Source organism: Vombatus ursinus, unplaced genomic scaffold (assembly GCF_900497805.2).
Source record: "Vombatus ursinus unplaced genomic scaffold, bare-nosed wombat genome assembly UNPS02004533.1, whole genome shotgun sequence".
Taxonomy (NCBI): Eukaryota; Metazoa; Chordata; class Mammalia; order Diprotodontia; family Vombatidae; genus Vombatus; species Vombatus ursinus.
In genome coordinates this window covers 1,212,855-1,227,237 of record NW_020944311.1, presented here as the reverse complement: position 1 = coordinate 1,227,237, position 14,383 = coordinate 1,212,855, and the positions used below count along the sequence as shown (strand labels likewise).

The following is a 14,383-nucleotide window of genomic DNA, read 5'->3' as shown; positions in this document are numbered from 1 at the left end:
TTGACATCATGCCATGAGAGAACTGGTTGAAGAGACTGGGAATGTTTAGCCTGGAAAGAACATGGAGGGGGACCCAATACCCCTCTGAATCTGAACAGAGTATACTATTGCCTAGCCCTGGAAGGCAGAATTAGGGACAATGAGTAGAAGTTGCAAAAGAGGCAAATTTTGGCTTGATGTAAGGAACCACTCCTGATAATTAGGGCCATCCTAAAGCTGATGGGGCTGCCTCAGAAAGGAATGGGCTCCCCCTCACTGGAGAGCTTCAAGCAAAGGCCCAATGACCACTTGTTGTGTATATTGTAATGGGGATTCTAGTGCAGATATGGGCTGGACTTTCTGAGGTCCCTTCAAACTTTGGATGCTGTCATTCAGTACTATATTAAGTCATACTATTAGTTATATTTGATTTTAATAGTAGGAATGAAATCTGGGCAATGAAAAATTAACCTTGTTGCAAAATTCATCAAGGGGAAAATGTAAAAAAAAGGAACCTAATTCATTAATATTTAAGTAGGAAAGACTATGGAAGCCCACAATTGTTTTTTGTTGTTGTTGCTGTTGTTATTTTTGTTTTTGGTGAGGCAATCAGGGTTAAGTGACTTGCCTAGGGTCACACAGCTAGTAAGTGTCAAGTGTCTGAGGCTGGATTTGAATGCAGGTCCTCCTGATTCCAAGGCCAGAGCTCTATCTACTGCACCACCTAGCTGCCCCAAAACAGTTCTGAGATTCTTTTTTTTTTTTTGGCTAGGCAATGGGATTAAGTGACTTGCCCACGGTCACACAGCTAGTAAGTGTTATGTACCCGGCGCTGGATTTGAACTCAGGTCCCCCTGACTCCAGGGCCGGTGCTCTATCCACAAGGCCCACAATTGTTGAATGCGAAAAATACACATATGGGTCTATACAGTCACCTGTGAGAGTAATCATGGAATACTGGCTAGAGAGCCCTGAGAGTCAGGAAAACCTAAGTTCAAGTTCCACTTCTGATATATTCCAGCTAAATGCCCCTGGACAAGTCATTTGACTGCTCAGTGCCCCAGGTAGCCCTTGCTGATGTGCATTGGCAGAGAATGTTTCCTCACCTGAGATAACTGATGAAATCACAGTCAAGTTCAAAAAACAAAAGTAAGGAGCAAGGATTTCCATAGACATGTGGACACATGGAACTAATCATTCACTGTATTCCTTCTGGATCATTTAAAAGTCAGGATTCTTTAAATGAGAGTTGAGTCTAACGAATCATTCCATGTGCTTCTTACACTTACTGTGATTAAGTGTGAATGAGCTTTCCAGGCTACTTAGATGCTGAAGCCGGGCCTGCATCACCCCTGCCCGGTTACGAAGGGCTGGCATGGTCTGGGACTTTCTGTCTATTCCAAAGTGTTTGGATAACCAGGCATCATGTACTCTGAAATAAAGACCAGATATAAGAGGTGAAATGAGCTAACAATACTCTATAATGTTAGATGAATCATCTAAGGTTTCTATCCAATAGTAGCTAGGACATTCCTGCTGCAGCATAGTGCTGTGCTACATGTAATCTAGTGTTTGATAAACTCAGATACAAGCTTTTGGGACAAGAACTCACTATGTAAGAAAATTGCTGGGGAAAGTGGAAAACAGTTAGACCAACATCTCACACCGCATACCAGGATAAGGTCAAAATGGGTACATGATTTAGACATGAAAGGTGATATAAGCAAGTTAGGGGAGCATAGAGAAATTTACCTGTCAGATCTACGGATAAAGAAAGAGTTTAATGACCAAACAAAAGAAAGAAAGCATTATGGGAAATAAAATGGATAATTTTTATTACATTAAATTAAAAAGGTTTTACACAAACAAAACCAATGCAGCCAAGATTAGAAGGAAAGCAGAAAACTGGGGAAAAAAATTTTTACAGTAGGTTTCTCTGATAAAAGCCTCATTTCTCAAATATATAGAGAACTGAGTCAAATCTATAAGAATATAAGCCATTCCCCAAGAAAGTGGAATCGCTTCTGACTTGAGTGATTCATTAATAACAGGACATCAAAGAGCTATATACACAAACACCACCTAAACTACCCCCTCCCTTTAGTCCTTGGTAGTCCTTAATAATTAATTTGCTTGTTTTTTTTAAAGTTTTTCCTTAATAACCTAACAACTAACATCCAGAAAAATTCTTATACAACATGGTTGACCTAATAAGGTGGCTGTTAGTTCTATCCTTTACCACATCGGTACATTCTCCAGACAAAGGCTAAAAACTGTAACAACTAGATAGCCTATCATTCTTTAGACAAAACAGAAAAAAATTATAAATATGTTAAACTCTTTATTTTAATACTACAATCAGTATTAAATAATTTTAAATGCACACAAAACAATTCTACTTTCAAATATATCTTGTTAAAACAAATAGGTAGTCTTCCCCCCCCCCACCTTTATAAAATAGCTATTGAAGTCGCTGGGGCTTTGGTAGCAAAAATGAAAGGATAAGGTACCAGATCGCCCACATCTTCATCCCAGGAGAGTTTTCCCACATGGTGAATAAAACTAACAAAATGTAGACAGAAGTACCACCTTTCCTTTTGTTATCATCTTAGACATTTCTACTTTCTCCCTTGATCTGACCCTCTTCACTCATCTTCCAGAGAAGAGTAGCAGCAAATCTAATGTGACTGAGATTTCACAGGCTATAATCTCACAGCCTACCCTTTGGAAAAAAATATTATTTGTTCTAATGGCTCTTAATACTGAATTCTGCTAACATAGATCCACTGGGTGGTCTCTGCCTATGCAAGTTAATAACTAGTTTTCTAAGACAAAATTTTTAAATCAAGACTGCCCTCTACTGGAATAAAATAAATCTATAAAAAGGATGAAAAACATGGCAGAGGCATTTTATAATAGGAGATATTCTACCTTGCTATGTTTCTTTTCCCTGTGTATCTGAAGTGAAACAAGCACACTCTAGAAAGAAAAAAAACAATAGTATATTAGTAGTATTCAGGAAAATGCAATTTGGCAAATTATTTTTAAAACCACATTAGCTGTGTGAACCTGAGCATGTGAAAAAAAAAACACATCTAAATCCTATCACCCTAGACATGTTTAGTATCCCTTTTGGCCCATACGCATGCCAGCACTCGCATGTGCACACACGTAAATGGCCCATAAGGTTACTAGGCTTCCTTTGCCTACAATGACTTGCTATAATAAAAAGTCTTATAGGCACAAGACATAGCCCTTTTGTACTGTTCCAATGCTAGTTATACAGTTAATATTTGAAAAATACTGTTGAATCCTGATTAAGCTTACTTAATCACAGTAGTTTGTAAATATTCTTGCTAACTTGCTAACTGTTCCATTGCGACAATGTTTTCTAAATATTTTTCAATGATCTTTAATCAAAGGTGTATAAGGCAGGGATCCTTTCTTTTTTTTGGGAAATCCTCAGCAACAGAAACTATATATGTGTCATCCATGAAATGCTAAACCTTAGATGTCACAGTAAACTTATTTGCTTTCAAAACAGATGCAAATTTAGCAGTATAGGACAACTGACCACTTCCAGATCACCCTTCTCCAGAAGGCCTGGAACGTACTCCCAAATGAGCTTCTGAACTTTGTAGAATTACTGAGATCTTATGTAATAGCAAAGATATTCAATTCCAGGAATGAGTTGCTGGCTAACCCCACAGCTAGCTGCTCCAAACTCATAAGTGGCCTGAAGCCCTTTAGGCTTTCTAGACAGATCACATAGGACTCCAATTGGATTGTGAAGATGGAGGGTTATTGCTGAGGTTTCATATTCACCATGTTTCTATATGTAAAAACCACAACATTTTAAATTGTGGCTTCCAACATAGGCGGCAGCAGGAAAAAAGTTGTTAGTACAGAAGTAGCACAGAAAAAAGTTGCAGAAGTAACACATACGTAACAATGACTACTCACTCGAGAAGTACTAGAATATTGAGGAGCTCCTGAGGAGACACTTTGTTCCAATAAGTTAGGAGAGTATCTAAAAATGGAATAAACAGCAAAAATGTCACACCTTAAGCCTCAACTTTCTTAACTTAATAGGTCTTATTTCTTTACTGATTAACATATTGGTTTTTTTTCCCACATCTTATTGCTCCTACTTCCCCCCACCCCCTGCCCCGACCTTGGATAACTGGTAGTGAAAAGCTCTTGTATTTTTACTTCAAAGGAAGAAACAGAATTTGTCCGTCTTATTTCTCCATAAAGGTAGAGCCAGGTCTTCCATCTTTGAGCCCCAGGGCAAAGCTAACATGCAAACACTTGAGAAATCCTGCTTAGTGATATTGATGATGACAAGTTTCTCACTGTGCAGCAAACTGGAGTCTCTGGTTCCCCTCCTCCCCCCATTCTCCCCACTCAGTGCGGCCACCGCTGCACCACACTGTTTGTCACCGGCCTCAATGCAACAAACGTTTTGAAGTACTTCTATGAGCAAGGCACCACACTAGATACTGGGGATTCAAAGACAAAAGCAAAGTATTATTTGCTCTTGAGAGACTTACATTTTACTGGGTGGAAAAAAACATATAAGAAGTAAAAGGGACAAAAGAGATCAGAAAAAAGTGCTCTGGGATATTGTGTAGAAGCAAAGAACACCAACAGTTTGGGAAATTGGGAAAGGCTACCAAGAACAGGGGGCACCTGAGCTGAGCCTTGAAGGCAGATAAGGAATCTGTGCAGTGGAGATGAGGGAACAGTGTGATCCCGGCATGGCGAGAAGCTCCCCTGAGCAAATCCAGGAGAAGGAACCATCAAATTCAGGGACTAGCTCAGAGACCAGATTATTCGAATCTTGCAGATCTCGCGCAGCTAAAGGAAGGACCTTGCACATAGTAGGCACTCAGCAAACATCGCTTAAATGAACTAAATTGCAACCACCAGCTATATAAGCTAGACTATGACATACACATAAGGGAAATCCCAAAGAGTTTTCAAGTTATGATGTCACTTACTGAAAATATGTGCCTTTGCCTCAAGTGTGTTACATGCTAAGTACAGATAATAGCTTTCTCCTCATTTCATACTAGACCTCATCCCGTGCATTAGAATGAACCTGTCCCCCAGGGCAAAACCATTGTTATTCCCACAAATTTTCCCATTTGAGGGATTCATTAGTAACATGGCTGTTAAACTAGGAAAACTAAGATATTCAAAGCTGAATTCAACATTTTAAAATTGCAGTTTTGGGTTTTTGAAAATAATAAACACTAATGTGTGCAATCATCATATAGTCTGGAGGAAGGGTTAACAAATACTTGTTGACTGACTGACTTATTATTCCTAGCACATTGGGGATCAATCATGTCTTATGTAGGCCGTAACTTACCTTCAGAAATCATTTTGATAATGTACAGATAGCACATCAGGAGGCTTTTAATTTCATACTGGTCCAGCCTGTTGTACTGGGATATACTACTTCGCGTAGAACTTCTTGTCTGTAACAAAAACAACACGCCTCTCATCAACTCAAAGGTGCTGCTTTGCAGGTTGTTAATTTTAATAGGAACAACACAAGTCTGTTGGACTGAATATTTCATTCAACAAAGATTTAAATCTTTTTCTCGCGAATCCTGTTTGTGCGAAAATAAAAGACTGACACAAAGGAAGAATCTACACACATCATTAAATTTCACCATCATCTAAAAGCAAATGGACCAAAACTCATAGTAAAATCAATGGAAATTTTTCTTAGGAGTGGATAGCAAGATGCCACTCTGAAAAATCATAGGTAAATAACATGTCTACAAAGGCCAATTCTGATGCCTCATCATCATTTGGAGGTAACCATAGGTTCTAGAGGGCTATGCCAGTGGTGGAGCATAAGCTTTGGCAGATTCCATGTAGCAGAAAGTCTCTGAATATGGTTCCAGCAATATACTAAGAGGCAGCTAGGTGGTGACGCAGTGGAGAGAGCAATGAGCCTGGTGTCAGGAAAACCCAAGTTCAAATCCTGTCTCAGACACTTACTGGCTGTGTGACCTTGGGGAAGTCATTTTATCCGTCTGCTTCAGTTTCCTCAACTATATAATGGGGACAATAACAGCACCTACCTCTCAGGGTTGTTGTGAGGATCAAATAAGATAATATTTGCCCTAGGCAAGGCAAGCATCAAAAAGTGTCACAGAAATGAAATTGATTATAACTTGACATTCAGGAAACAATTGATACGGAAATCCTATCACAATCAGCTTTCTATGTGCAATCAGACCATTGACTGGTTGAAGCAAAGATCAGAAACAACATCAAATCAGAAAGATTAAGGATGAGAAGCTGGTACTAGGAAAAACAACCTTATCTATTCAAACAAACCATTGACAGGAAATATAAAGAAACAAATATATTGACCTTGCTTATCACTATTTCCTGCAAAAATTGAATTGATGTTTTCAAAAACCACTGGGCCACCAAACACCTGAGGTCCTTGCCCAGTGGAGAGAAATGGCAGCCAAGGGCAACCTTACTTTTAGAATGCAAACTCATCTGTAAAAACCACCAAGGAAGAGGACCAAAGATCACATCACTTTTTAAAACAGCAAAAAGCATTAATAGAGAAAACAAGTCTACAGAAAGTTTTACATGCTACTCAAATAAGCTATATTGTACAAAGAACATTTATGATGAAACTGACAGGATCGCATCTAAATGTAAAATGGACCATGTTTAATGCTTTTATAATGATCTATTTTTGTCATCAGTAATGGAAGAACCATCATATTTGGGTCCTAATACCTCAATCTCCAACTATATTTCAATATAATTGGTTTCCTTTGTAATCTCATGTATTTTATTTTATGCATTTAAAAATTATTATAATGAGGGGTCAGTAGGCTTCTCCAGACTGCCCGAGAGGGTCCATGATATAAAAAAGGTTAAGAATCTCTATGCTATGTGTATAATCTATATCAGAGTGCTTGCTGTCTGGGGGGGGGGGAGATTGGGAGGAAGAAAAATTTAAAACTCAAAATCTTATAAGAAATGAATGTTGAAACAAAAAAAAAGAGAAATGAATGCTGAAAACTCTTTTTACGTGTAAGTGGAAAAAATTTTTAAAAACTATTTACTAAAAACCAATTAATTAATTTTTTCAAATAAAGTTTTCAAAGTGGAAAAAAAGAATCTCTGTGCTATATGAAGAAATAGAAACAACCCTTATAAAGAAATTGGGAAAAGGGTCTGGGCCAGATCAAGTATAGACTGGGGTAATTCATGTTAAGGACAACAAGGCAGTCAGAGAGGAGAAAATACCAAACCATGGATGATGCTAATATCCCAGTAAGTGTGCCGAGAGAACACCAGTTACTACTGATCCACATGCCCACTTTCTCACCTTTGTAAAATCTTTATAAGAATGATCTATATGTATAGCTAAAGTAACCTCAATGAAAACCCTGCTACCTCACTGTGACTAGCCCTGGGCAGACCAATCCTTTCCCCTTCCTGGAACTCAGTTTCTTTTGTCAAATGAGATCATTATACTAGTGTTAGGCTACAATTTGGATTCTTTTATCTTTTATTCTCCCAGGTTAACTTGGTTTCTGTAGTAATGGCTCAGAAAGGGCCCACTTAGGGAAGGCTTTCTGGGTCCTTCCTATGTGCTCTTTCCCAAACCGAGCAGACTTGGTAAGAGAACTTCATGATACATTCAGATTCACTTATTTGGGGATGTTCAGATGAGCAATTTTAAAAGGAAGATAATTTGAATTCTTTTTTTATCCCAGTTAACTTTATTACTATATTATACAACAATGCAAAGTAAAAAGTTGAATCAGACCTACTGGAAAATGAGCCCTCATATTTTTATCAGAGTGAATCAACAAGTAAGGAGAATTCAGAATTCTTTCAGAAACATGAATAAAAATGTGGCCACCTTTATGATGGCAGAACCCATTCATTCACTCAGGTATTTATTAAGTACGTACTCTGTTCTGGGCACAGTGCTGAAAGTCTGAGTTCTACATATTCAGCCATAGTAATGATGGTATGTGAGAGGCATAGAGACGAGAAGGCAGAAGACCTAGGTTCCATTCCTGCCTCTGACACATGCTAGGCCCCCACAGGAAAGTGATTTGACCTTTCAGTTCCTACAACTCTCTACAACTATAAATTACGGCTGCATTGCCAATCTGCAGTGGTAGAGGGAGATTCCACACTGGGAGGTCTCCCCCACTTCAAAGATCAGGGATTACAGTGCGTTGCTGTGTACATTTTCATGCTCTCCCTTCCCCCTAGTATATAAGCTCCTTGAGGGCAGGGGCTATTTTGATTTTGTCTTTCTATGGCCAGCAGTTAGCACAGTACTTGGCACAATAGGCACTTAATAAATGCTTACTGAATGATTTTAGTTAAATAATGCCTGTGAAAAATGAAAATCCACCTTCCTTGGATCCCCTTCCACCAGTGACTAGATAGTACACTTACTTCAAATCTGAACATTTGCCCTCTGGAACACTTTTCATGTGCTAAGGATGAAAGATGATAATAATAACAGATATTTCTTTAGTGTTTTAAGCTTTGTAAGGCATGTGACATACATTATCTTAATATGACTAATGTGGAAATGTGTTTAATATGATCGTATTAGATTGGGGAGGGGGAAGGGGGGGAAGAGGAAAAATTTGGAACTCAAAAGCTTTTAAAAGTGAATGTTGAAAACTAAAAATAAATAAACAAAATAAAATAAATAACTCTGTGAGGTACGTATTAGATATTTTTATACCTATTGCACAGATAAGGAAACTGAGGCTCAGAAAAATTACATGACTTGCCCAGGATCACACAGTTGGTATCAGCAGGGTGGGGAGGGCATGAAGATCTTACACAAGTCTGTCCTGTCTTCAAGTCTGAAACTTTTCACAATACCACATTCTTTGGATTAACCCTCTCCAGTTTAAGCTTTTCCTCAAAATGGGGGGGGGGGGGGCGGAATTAAACATTTATTAATTGTCTACCATTCACCAGGCACTGTGCTAAGTACTGTACAGGTATCTCGTTTGATCCTCACAACAACCTTGGGAGGTAGGTGCCATCATTATCCCCATTTTACAGTTAAGGAAACCAAGGCAGGCAGAACTTAACTTACTCAGGGTCACAGAGGTAGGAAGTGTCTGAGGCCAGATTTGAAGTCAGGTCTTCCTGACTCTACTGCACCACCAGCTGCCAAGTGATACCTACTGGATGGTTAGCAAGGAATACCAAAATGACTTCTTTCCAGAGCCAGGATTAGGAAAGATTAAGGAATCCTAGCTTTCAAGGAAAGAAACCTTTGGAGGCCACCGTCCACCCCTCCCCCAGCCTGTTTGTTACATTGTCAGCTATGCTGCTCTGCTCGGGAGAGCTGCTGGCCACATCTGCGCTCAGGGAGCCTCTTGAATCTTCTCTTTTGAGTCTGTGTCCATTGGGAAATGAGGCTGCATAGGCTGGAAAAACAACATACTTCTCAGTGTCAGTAAGGAGGATGAAATTGCCAAGAAACTTCAAAAATCAGCATTGGACTAATTCACAAACAATATGTTTTTAGAGAAATCCTGGCAATCTGAAACGGGAAATGTTTGTAAAACATTTGAAAGCAAAGCAGAAAACATGCCATTTGTGACTGTATCTCATTATACTCTGACACATACAAGGATTATTTCAAGAAATTCCTCGGAAGGAATAACAAGTCCCAGAATGTCAGAGGTGGAAGGGACCTTAAAAAGCATTGAATTTGACTTCTTTGTTTTGTAGCTTGGGCTCGCCTGAGATTCCCCCATCTAGTGAGGGAGGGATTCGGGCCTCAAATCCAGGCTCCTTGATTCCCAGGCTAGCCTCTTTTTCCTCCAATCTGTTTTCGCTGCTATAACCAAGACCGAAGGAACCCATCTTTAATGCAGATATCTAGGCAATGAAAGAGGCATTCTCATTCTCATTGGTTATAAAGCTTCTCTAATGAGCATGCCCACTGTTGAAAAGTGCTTCCTTACCTGCATCTTTCTCTGCCACCAGACTTCCTCTATTTGAAGGTGAAGAAAAGCCACATACAAATTCATCCCTAGATGCCTGAAACACATTTTAAACATGTCACCAAATCAAGAACTTGTCCGTGCCAAAAACTGGAAACAACCTAATTGTCCAACAGTTGGAGACTGGCTAAATAAATTATGATATATTAGTTCATTGGAATATTATTAAACACTGCTAAAGATGACAAATATGAAGTATGTAAGGAAGTATGTAATGGCCTATATGAAGATATGTGGAGTGATCTCAGCACAATGCCACCCATAGACACACTGAATAAAACTAGAAAGATAGAAAGACAGTTCAAAAGAAAGTACACCAAGCCAATGTGGCAGAACTCCACCTACATTTGAAAGAGGATCTAGAATTAAGGTACTTTCTCTGTTCCTATGCCTTGAGGGCAGGGACTGTTTTACTTTTGTCTTCAAGTCCCTAGTGCCTCATATAGTGATAGAAAAATAGTAGGTGCTTTAAGATGCTTGTTGATTGACTGATTCTACTTTGCTAGGTGTTTCATCTAAGATCTTAAACCTTGTTTTGTACATTTGTTTGGTTCTGTTACAAGGTTATTAAGATGATAATTTAAAATAATATTCAAAAGAATTCCATATCACAGAAAGATGCTGGCTTGATCTTAAACAAAAGTGCTGCAACTCATCCCACGAGTCTAAATTAATACCGATGCTCCTGGAATGATGCAGGTACCAGCTGACAGCTGAAGTCGTATTGAATAGAGCAGACTGCTAGCTATAAAGACCTATAGCCAGGTGAAGGAAGTCTTATTCTTTATATATATTTTAATATATATTTATATATTAATTAATAGATTAATACTGGGACATCACTGGGTTACTATCACAGGATGCAAGTATGAAAAATCTTACAGTTTTAATCCGTATTTGTGGTCAAATTGTAATATAGGGATGATATCTTCCTAAGGGGGGAATTAGACAAAGTAATAAGAGAAAGATGTAATGTATAAGTTTTCTAATTGAATGGAATAGAAAATTTTGAGAAAGCAACGGGATAAGACTGTTTTCTCTAAGAATTAGAATATATACATATGTGTATGATTGGCTTCCAAATCCTTCTAATTGAAAATTCAGGCTTTGAATATGTTTTAGTAATAAGTTCTCAAAATTGGATTAAGGATTTTACATATAAAATTGCATTGATAATTGTAAAGGAAGTGAAATCATTTTCCCATTTTAAAGTACCCATCTGATGGTTTTTAAAAGACAGAAGGGTTTATTTTATAAGTCATAAATTTCTTTTTAGAGTTTTCTATCAGCTATAGGGTTTAGGTAAAGAAGGAAACAGCAAATGGCACATAAAAATTGAAATTATCTGAAGTTTCAGGTTTGGAAAATCAAATTCAGTAGGATGTACTGAATTGTATTAAGTCTTATTACCAGCAGATTTTAAAAGAATTATGTAGGAATCTCTACAAGTGACTTGGAACCAGAGAAGCAGAGCCCCCTTCATTTATTTTATTTTATTTTGTTTTTGTTTGCTTTTTGGGGGTTTTTTTGGTAGGCAATTGGGGTTAAGTGACTTGCCCAAGGTCACACAGCTAGTATGTGTCAAGTGTTTGGTCTGAGGCCGGATTTGAACTCAGGTACTCCTGACTTCAGGGCCAGTGCTCTATCCACTGCGCCACCTAGCTGCCCTGCAGAGCCCCCTTCAGAGCTGCCCTGAGAATAAAACCTGTTCCAGAATGTCCAAGAGAAGATATTTCCAAGGACTAGATGACTACATGGGACATCTGGGACTCAAGATCAAATGATTAAATGGCTGTTAGAAGTGGGTTACTGGAAACAAGGAGACTTAATGTTACTTAGTATTGATGATTACCATTGTATTGCTTTGGCCCTTTGTTTCATGCTGTTTATGTTGGCTGAATTTTCTTGGTTACCATCATGATATGTAAATCACTCCTCTCAAAATTGGCCCAATGTGAGCCTTCTAAGTAGTTTGATCTGTAGCCTGACTTAGTTTACCTATAGAGTCTATTTAACAAGGCTTGTCTCCTTAGGGGGCGGCATCATCATCATTGTCCTTAGGCTTTGTATTAGCTGTTGTACTAAGCTGTGCTAGAGTCTTTTTTTTGGTATTTAATGTTGACAGGGAGCGTGAGCACATTAAAATCCTTATAAATTTGGCTCATAGATAAGTGATCCATGGAGGAAGTAGGCTGGTGCCTACCCTATGAGTCAAAGGCGGGGAAGGACCTGAGAGAATTGTCTGAACAAAATATTCTACCTTGTAAAATTGACTCCATTTTGAGACAGTTTCATTTTCCTGTAAATTCCACCTGCTTGCAAGTCACATGGGAATTGAGTGACATTCTGTTTCATATCCAGGAAAGTCCACCTGCTCACTTTCCCTCCTCCCAACTCCTGGAACTCACTCATCCCCCTCCCAACTCAGAAAGTCCTTAATCTCTTCTCCAATTAGAAATCAGGTTTCCTAATCTTGTATCCTGGTTTATATCTTATTAATTGTGATCTCTTAATGCATAAAAATCTGTCTCCCCCTCTATTTGGGGTCCAGTGCCAAGCTGAGCAGGCCTAGTCCCGATTTGTTATGTACTTGGCATGTGTTACTTACTAAATTTATATGCTTGGAAGTTTGAACCTTTTTTCCTCAGTTATTTCAGATCTTATCTGCCATAAATGTTACTATAGTTACAGATAATCTCATCGTGGACAAAAGGAAAGTGATATCTAAAAACATCGTGATTGCAAAAGAAGGTTTCTGGTAAGCTCAGTTTTTAAAAGGCACATAAGTAAGGATGAATACAAAGAGTATTACGCACTTTTTCGAGGAGTGACAGGAAAAAAGCAGCTCAGAATGAGCTCAAGCTTGTGAAAAATGCCAAAGACAATTCAGTGACCAAAACATTGCAAAGGAAAATAACTATGAGAGACTCAAGAACCACGATTCACAGAGCGACCAATCAGGACTCCAGAAGACAGATGCTGAATCATGCTTCCCACATCTTGGCAGAGAAGTGATGGACTCGAGGTGCAGATTAAGAATACATTTCCAGACATAGCGAATATAGTGTGGGCTTGCTTTGCTTGTCTCTGCTAACTTGTTATAAGGGAAGGCTTTATTTGGAGGGAGGAGAGGAGGGGTAGTGATAGTGATTTAAAAAAATAAAGAAAAGAGTATCAATGAAACCTTTCAAAACTACACAGAAGAAAGCAGAAGGAAGTTCAGAAGGGGTCACAGATGACAAACAGGGCACTGTTGGAACTACTATGTTAAATGTAATAAATACTTCAGAAAACCAAGTTGTATATAACAAAAATTCTTGATATCATACACAGTCCTTTTTTCTTCTTCTGTGTTAATGTTTCTCAGGTTCATAATTTTTTAAAAAGAAAAATGCTAAGGACTAAAAATGCTAACAACTTCTTTGTGACTGTGTTTAAAGTAAGAAAATAAGGAAGGGAATGGCTTCTGCTTGATAAAGATGGTATGATGTTGACAGATGATAAAAAAAAGGAATGCTAAATTGCTTGATTTCTAGTTTTGGTCTATCTTGAAAGAAAATGATTTTTCACCTTGAAATGGCAGAACAAACGTCATTTAGAGGGAATTAAAGACTGAAATTATAGTAAGACAAATAATATCCTCATGGGACATTACTTCCCCTCCCACAGACTGTGATCCAGCCAAACTGACCTCCTCCTTGTTCCTTGCACATGGCACGCCACCTCTCACCTCCATGCCTTTGCACTGGCTGTCCTCATGCCTGGAATGCTCTGTCCTTTCTTACCCCAGCAGCTCAGGCACCATCCCATCTTCTGCTGGAAGCCTTTCCTGATCCCCCCAACTGCTAGTGCCTTCTCTTCCAAAGTATCTTATATTTAGCTACTTTGTACATATCTGTATCTATTAACTTTATATTTATGCTGAATATGTTTTAATATGTACTTCTTGTTTCTCCCTTTTGATATAAGCTCTTTGTGAGTAGGGATTGTTTCATTCTTTGTACTTGAATGGCTGGCACATAGTAGGACCTTAGTAAATACTCATTGATGGATCAACTTATGAGTACTCAGCTATCTTAAATGAGTTCATTCGCTAGGCCTGGACTACTTACATCACTGAACAATTTGGAAATGTGATCATGGAACTAGTTTGTAGCTTTCATAACTTATGGGTCTACACCAATGTTATAAACATAACATTACCAAAAATGGAGAAATCGTGGCGCAATGACAGAAGACAAATTCCCTGATTTTCAAAGATTCCAAAAAGAATATCCCAGAAACAATAGCACAGGAAGTGTTATGTTGATGCTGAGCTAAATTCTAGCTCCATAATTCCTAAGCGGTTACTTGGT

At 38.4% G+C, this 14,383-nt stretch overlaps 1 protein-coding gene across 2 annotated transcripts in view; it reads right to left on the bottom strand.

The window, feature by feature from the left end:
- DOCK11 (dedicator of cytokinesis 11) overlaps window positions 1-14,383 on the bottom strand; it is a 191,096-nt gene that overhangs the window by 51,508 nt on the left and 125,205 nt on the right. For both annotated transcript variants that reach the window (XM_027837386.1, XM_027837390.1), the window contains 6 exons: window positions 9,990-10,065; window positions 9,334-9,446; window positions 5,357-5,465; window positions 3,943-4,009; window positions 2,911-2,958; window positions 1,269-1,411 (listed from right to left, as the gene is read on the bottom strand). In XM_027837386.1, coding sequence (XP_027693187.1) covers window positions 1,269-1,411; window positions 2,911-2,958; window positions 3,943-4,009; window positions 5,357-5,465; window positions 9,334-9,446; window positions 9,990-10,065 — 556 coding nt within the window. The remainder of the gene's footprint in view (window positions 1-1,268; window positions 1,412-2,910; window positions 2,959-3,942; window positions 4,010-5,356; window positions 5,466-9,333; window positions 9,447-9,989; window positions 10,066-14,383) is intronic.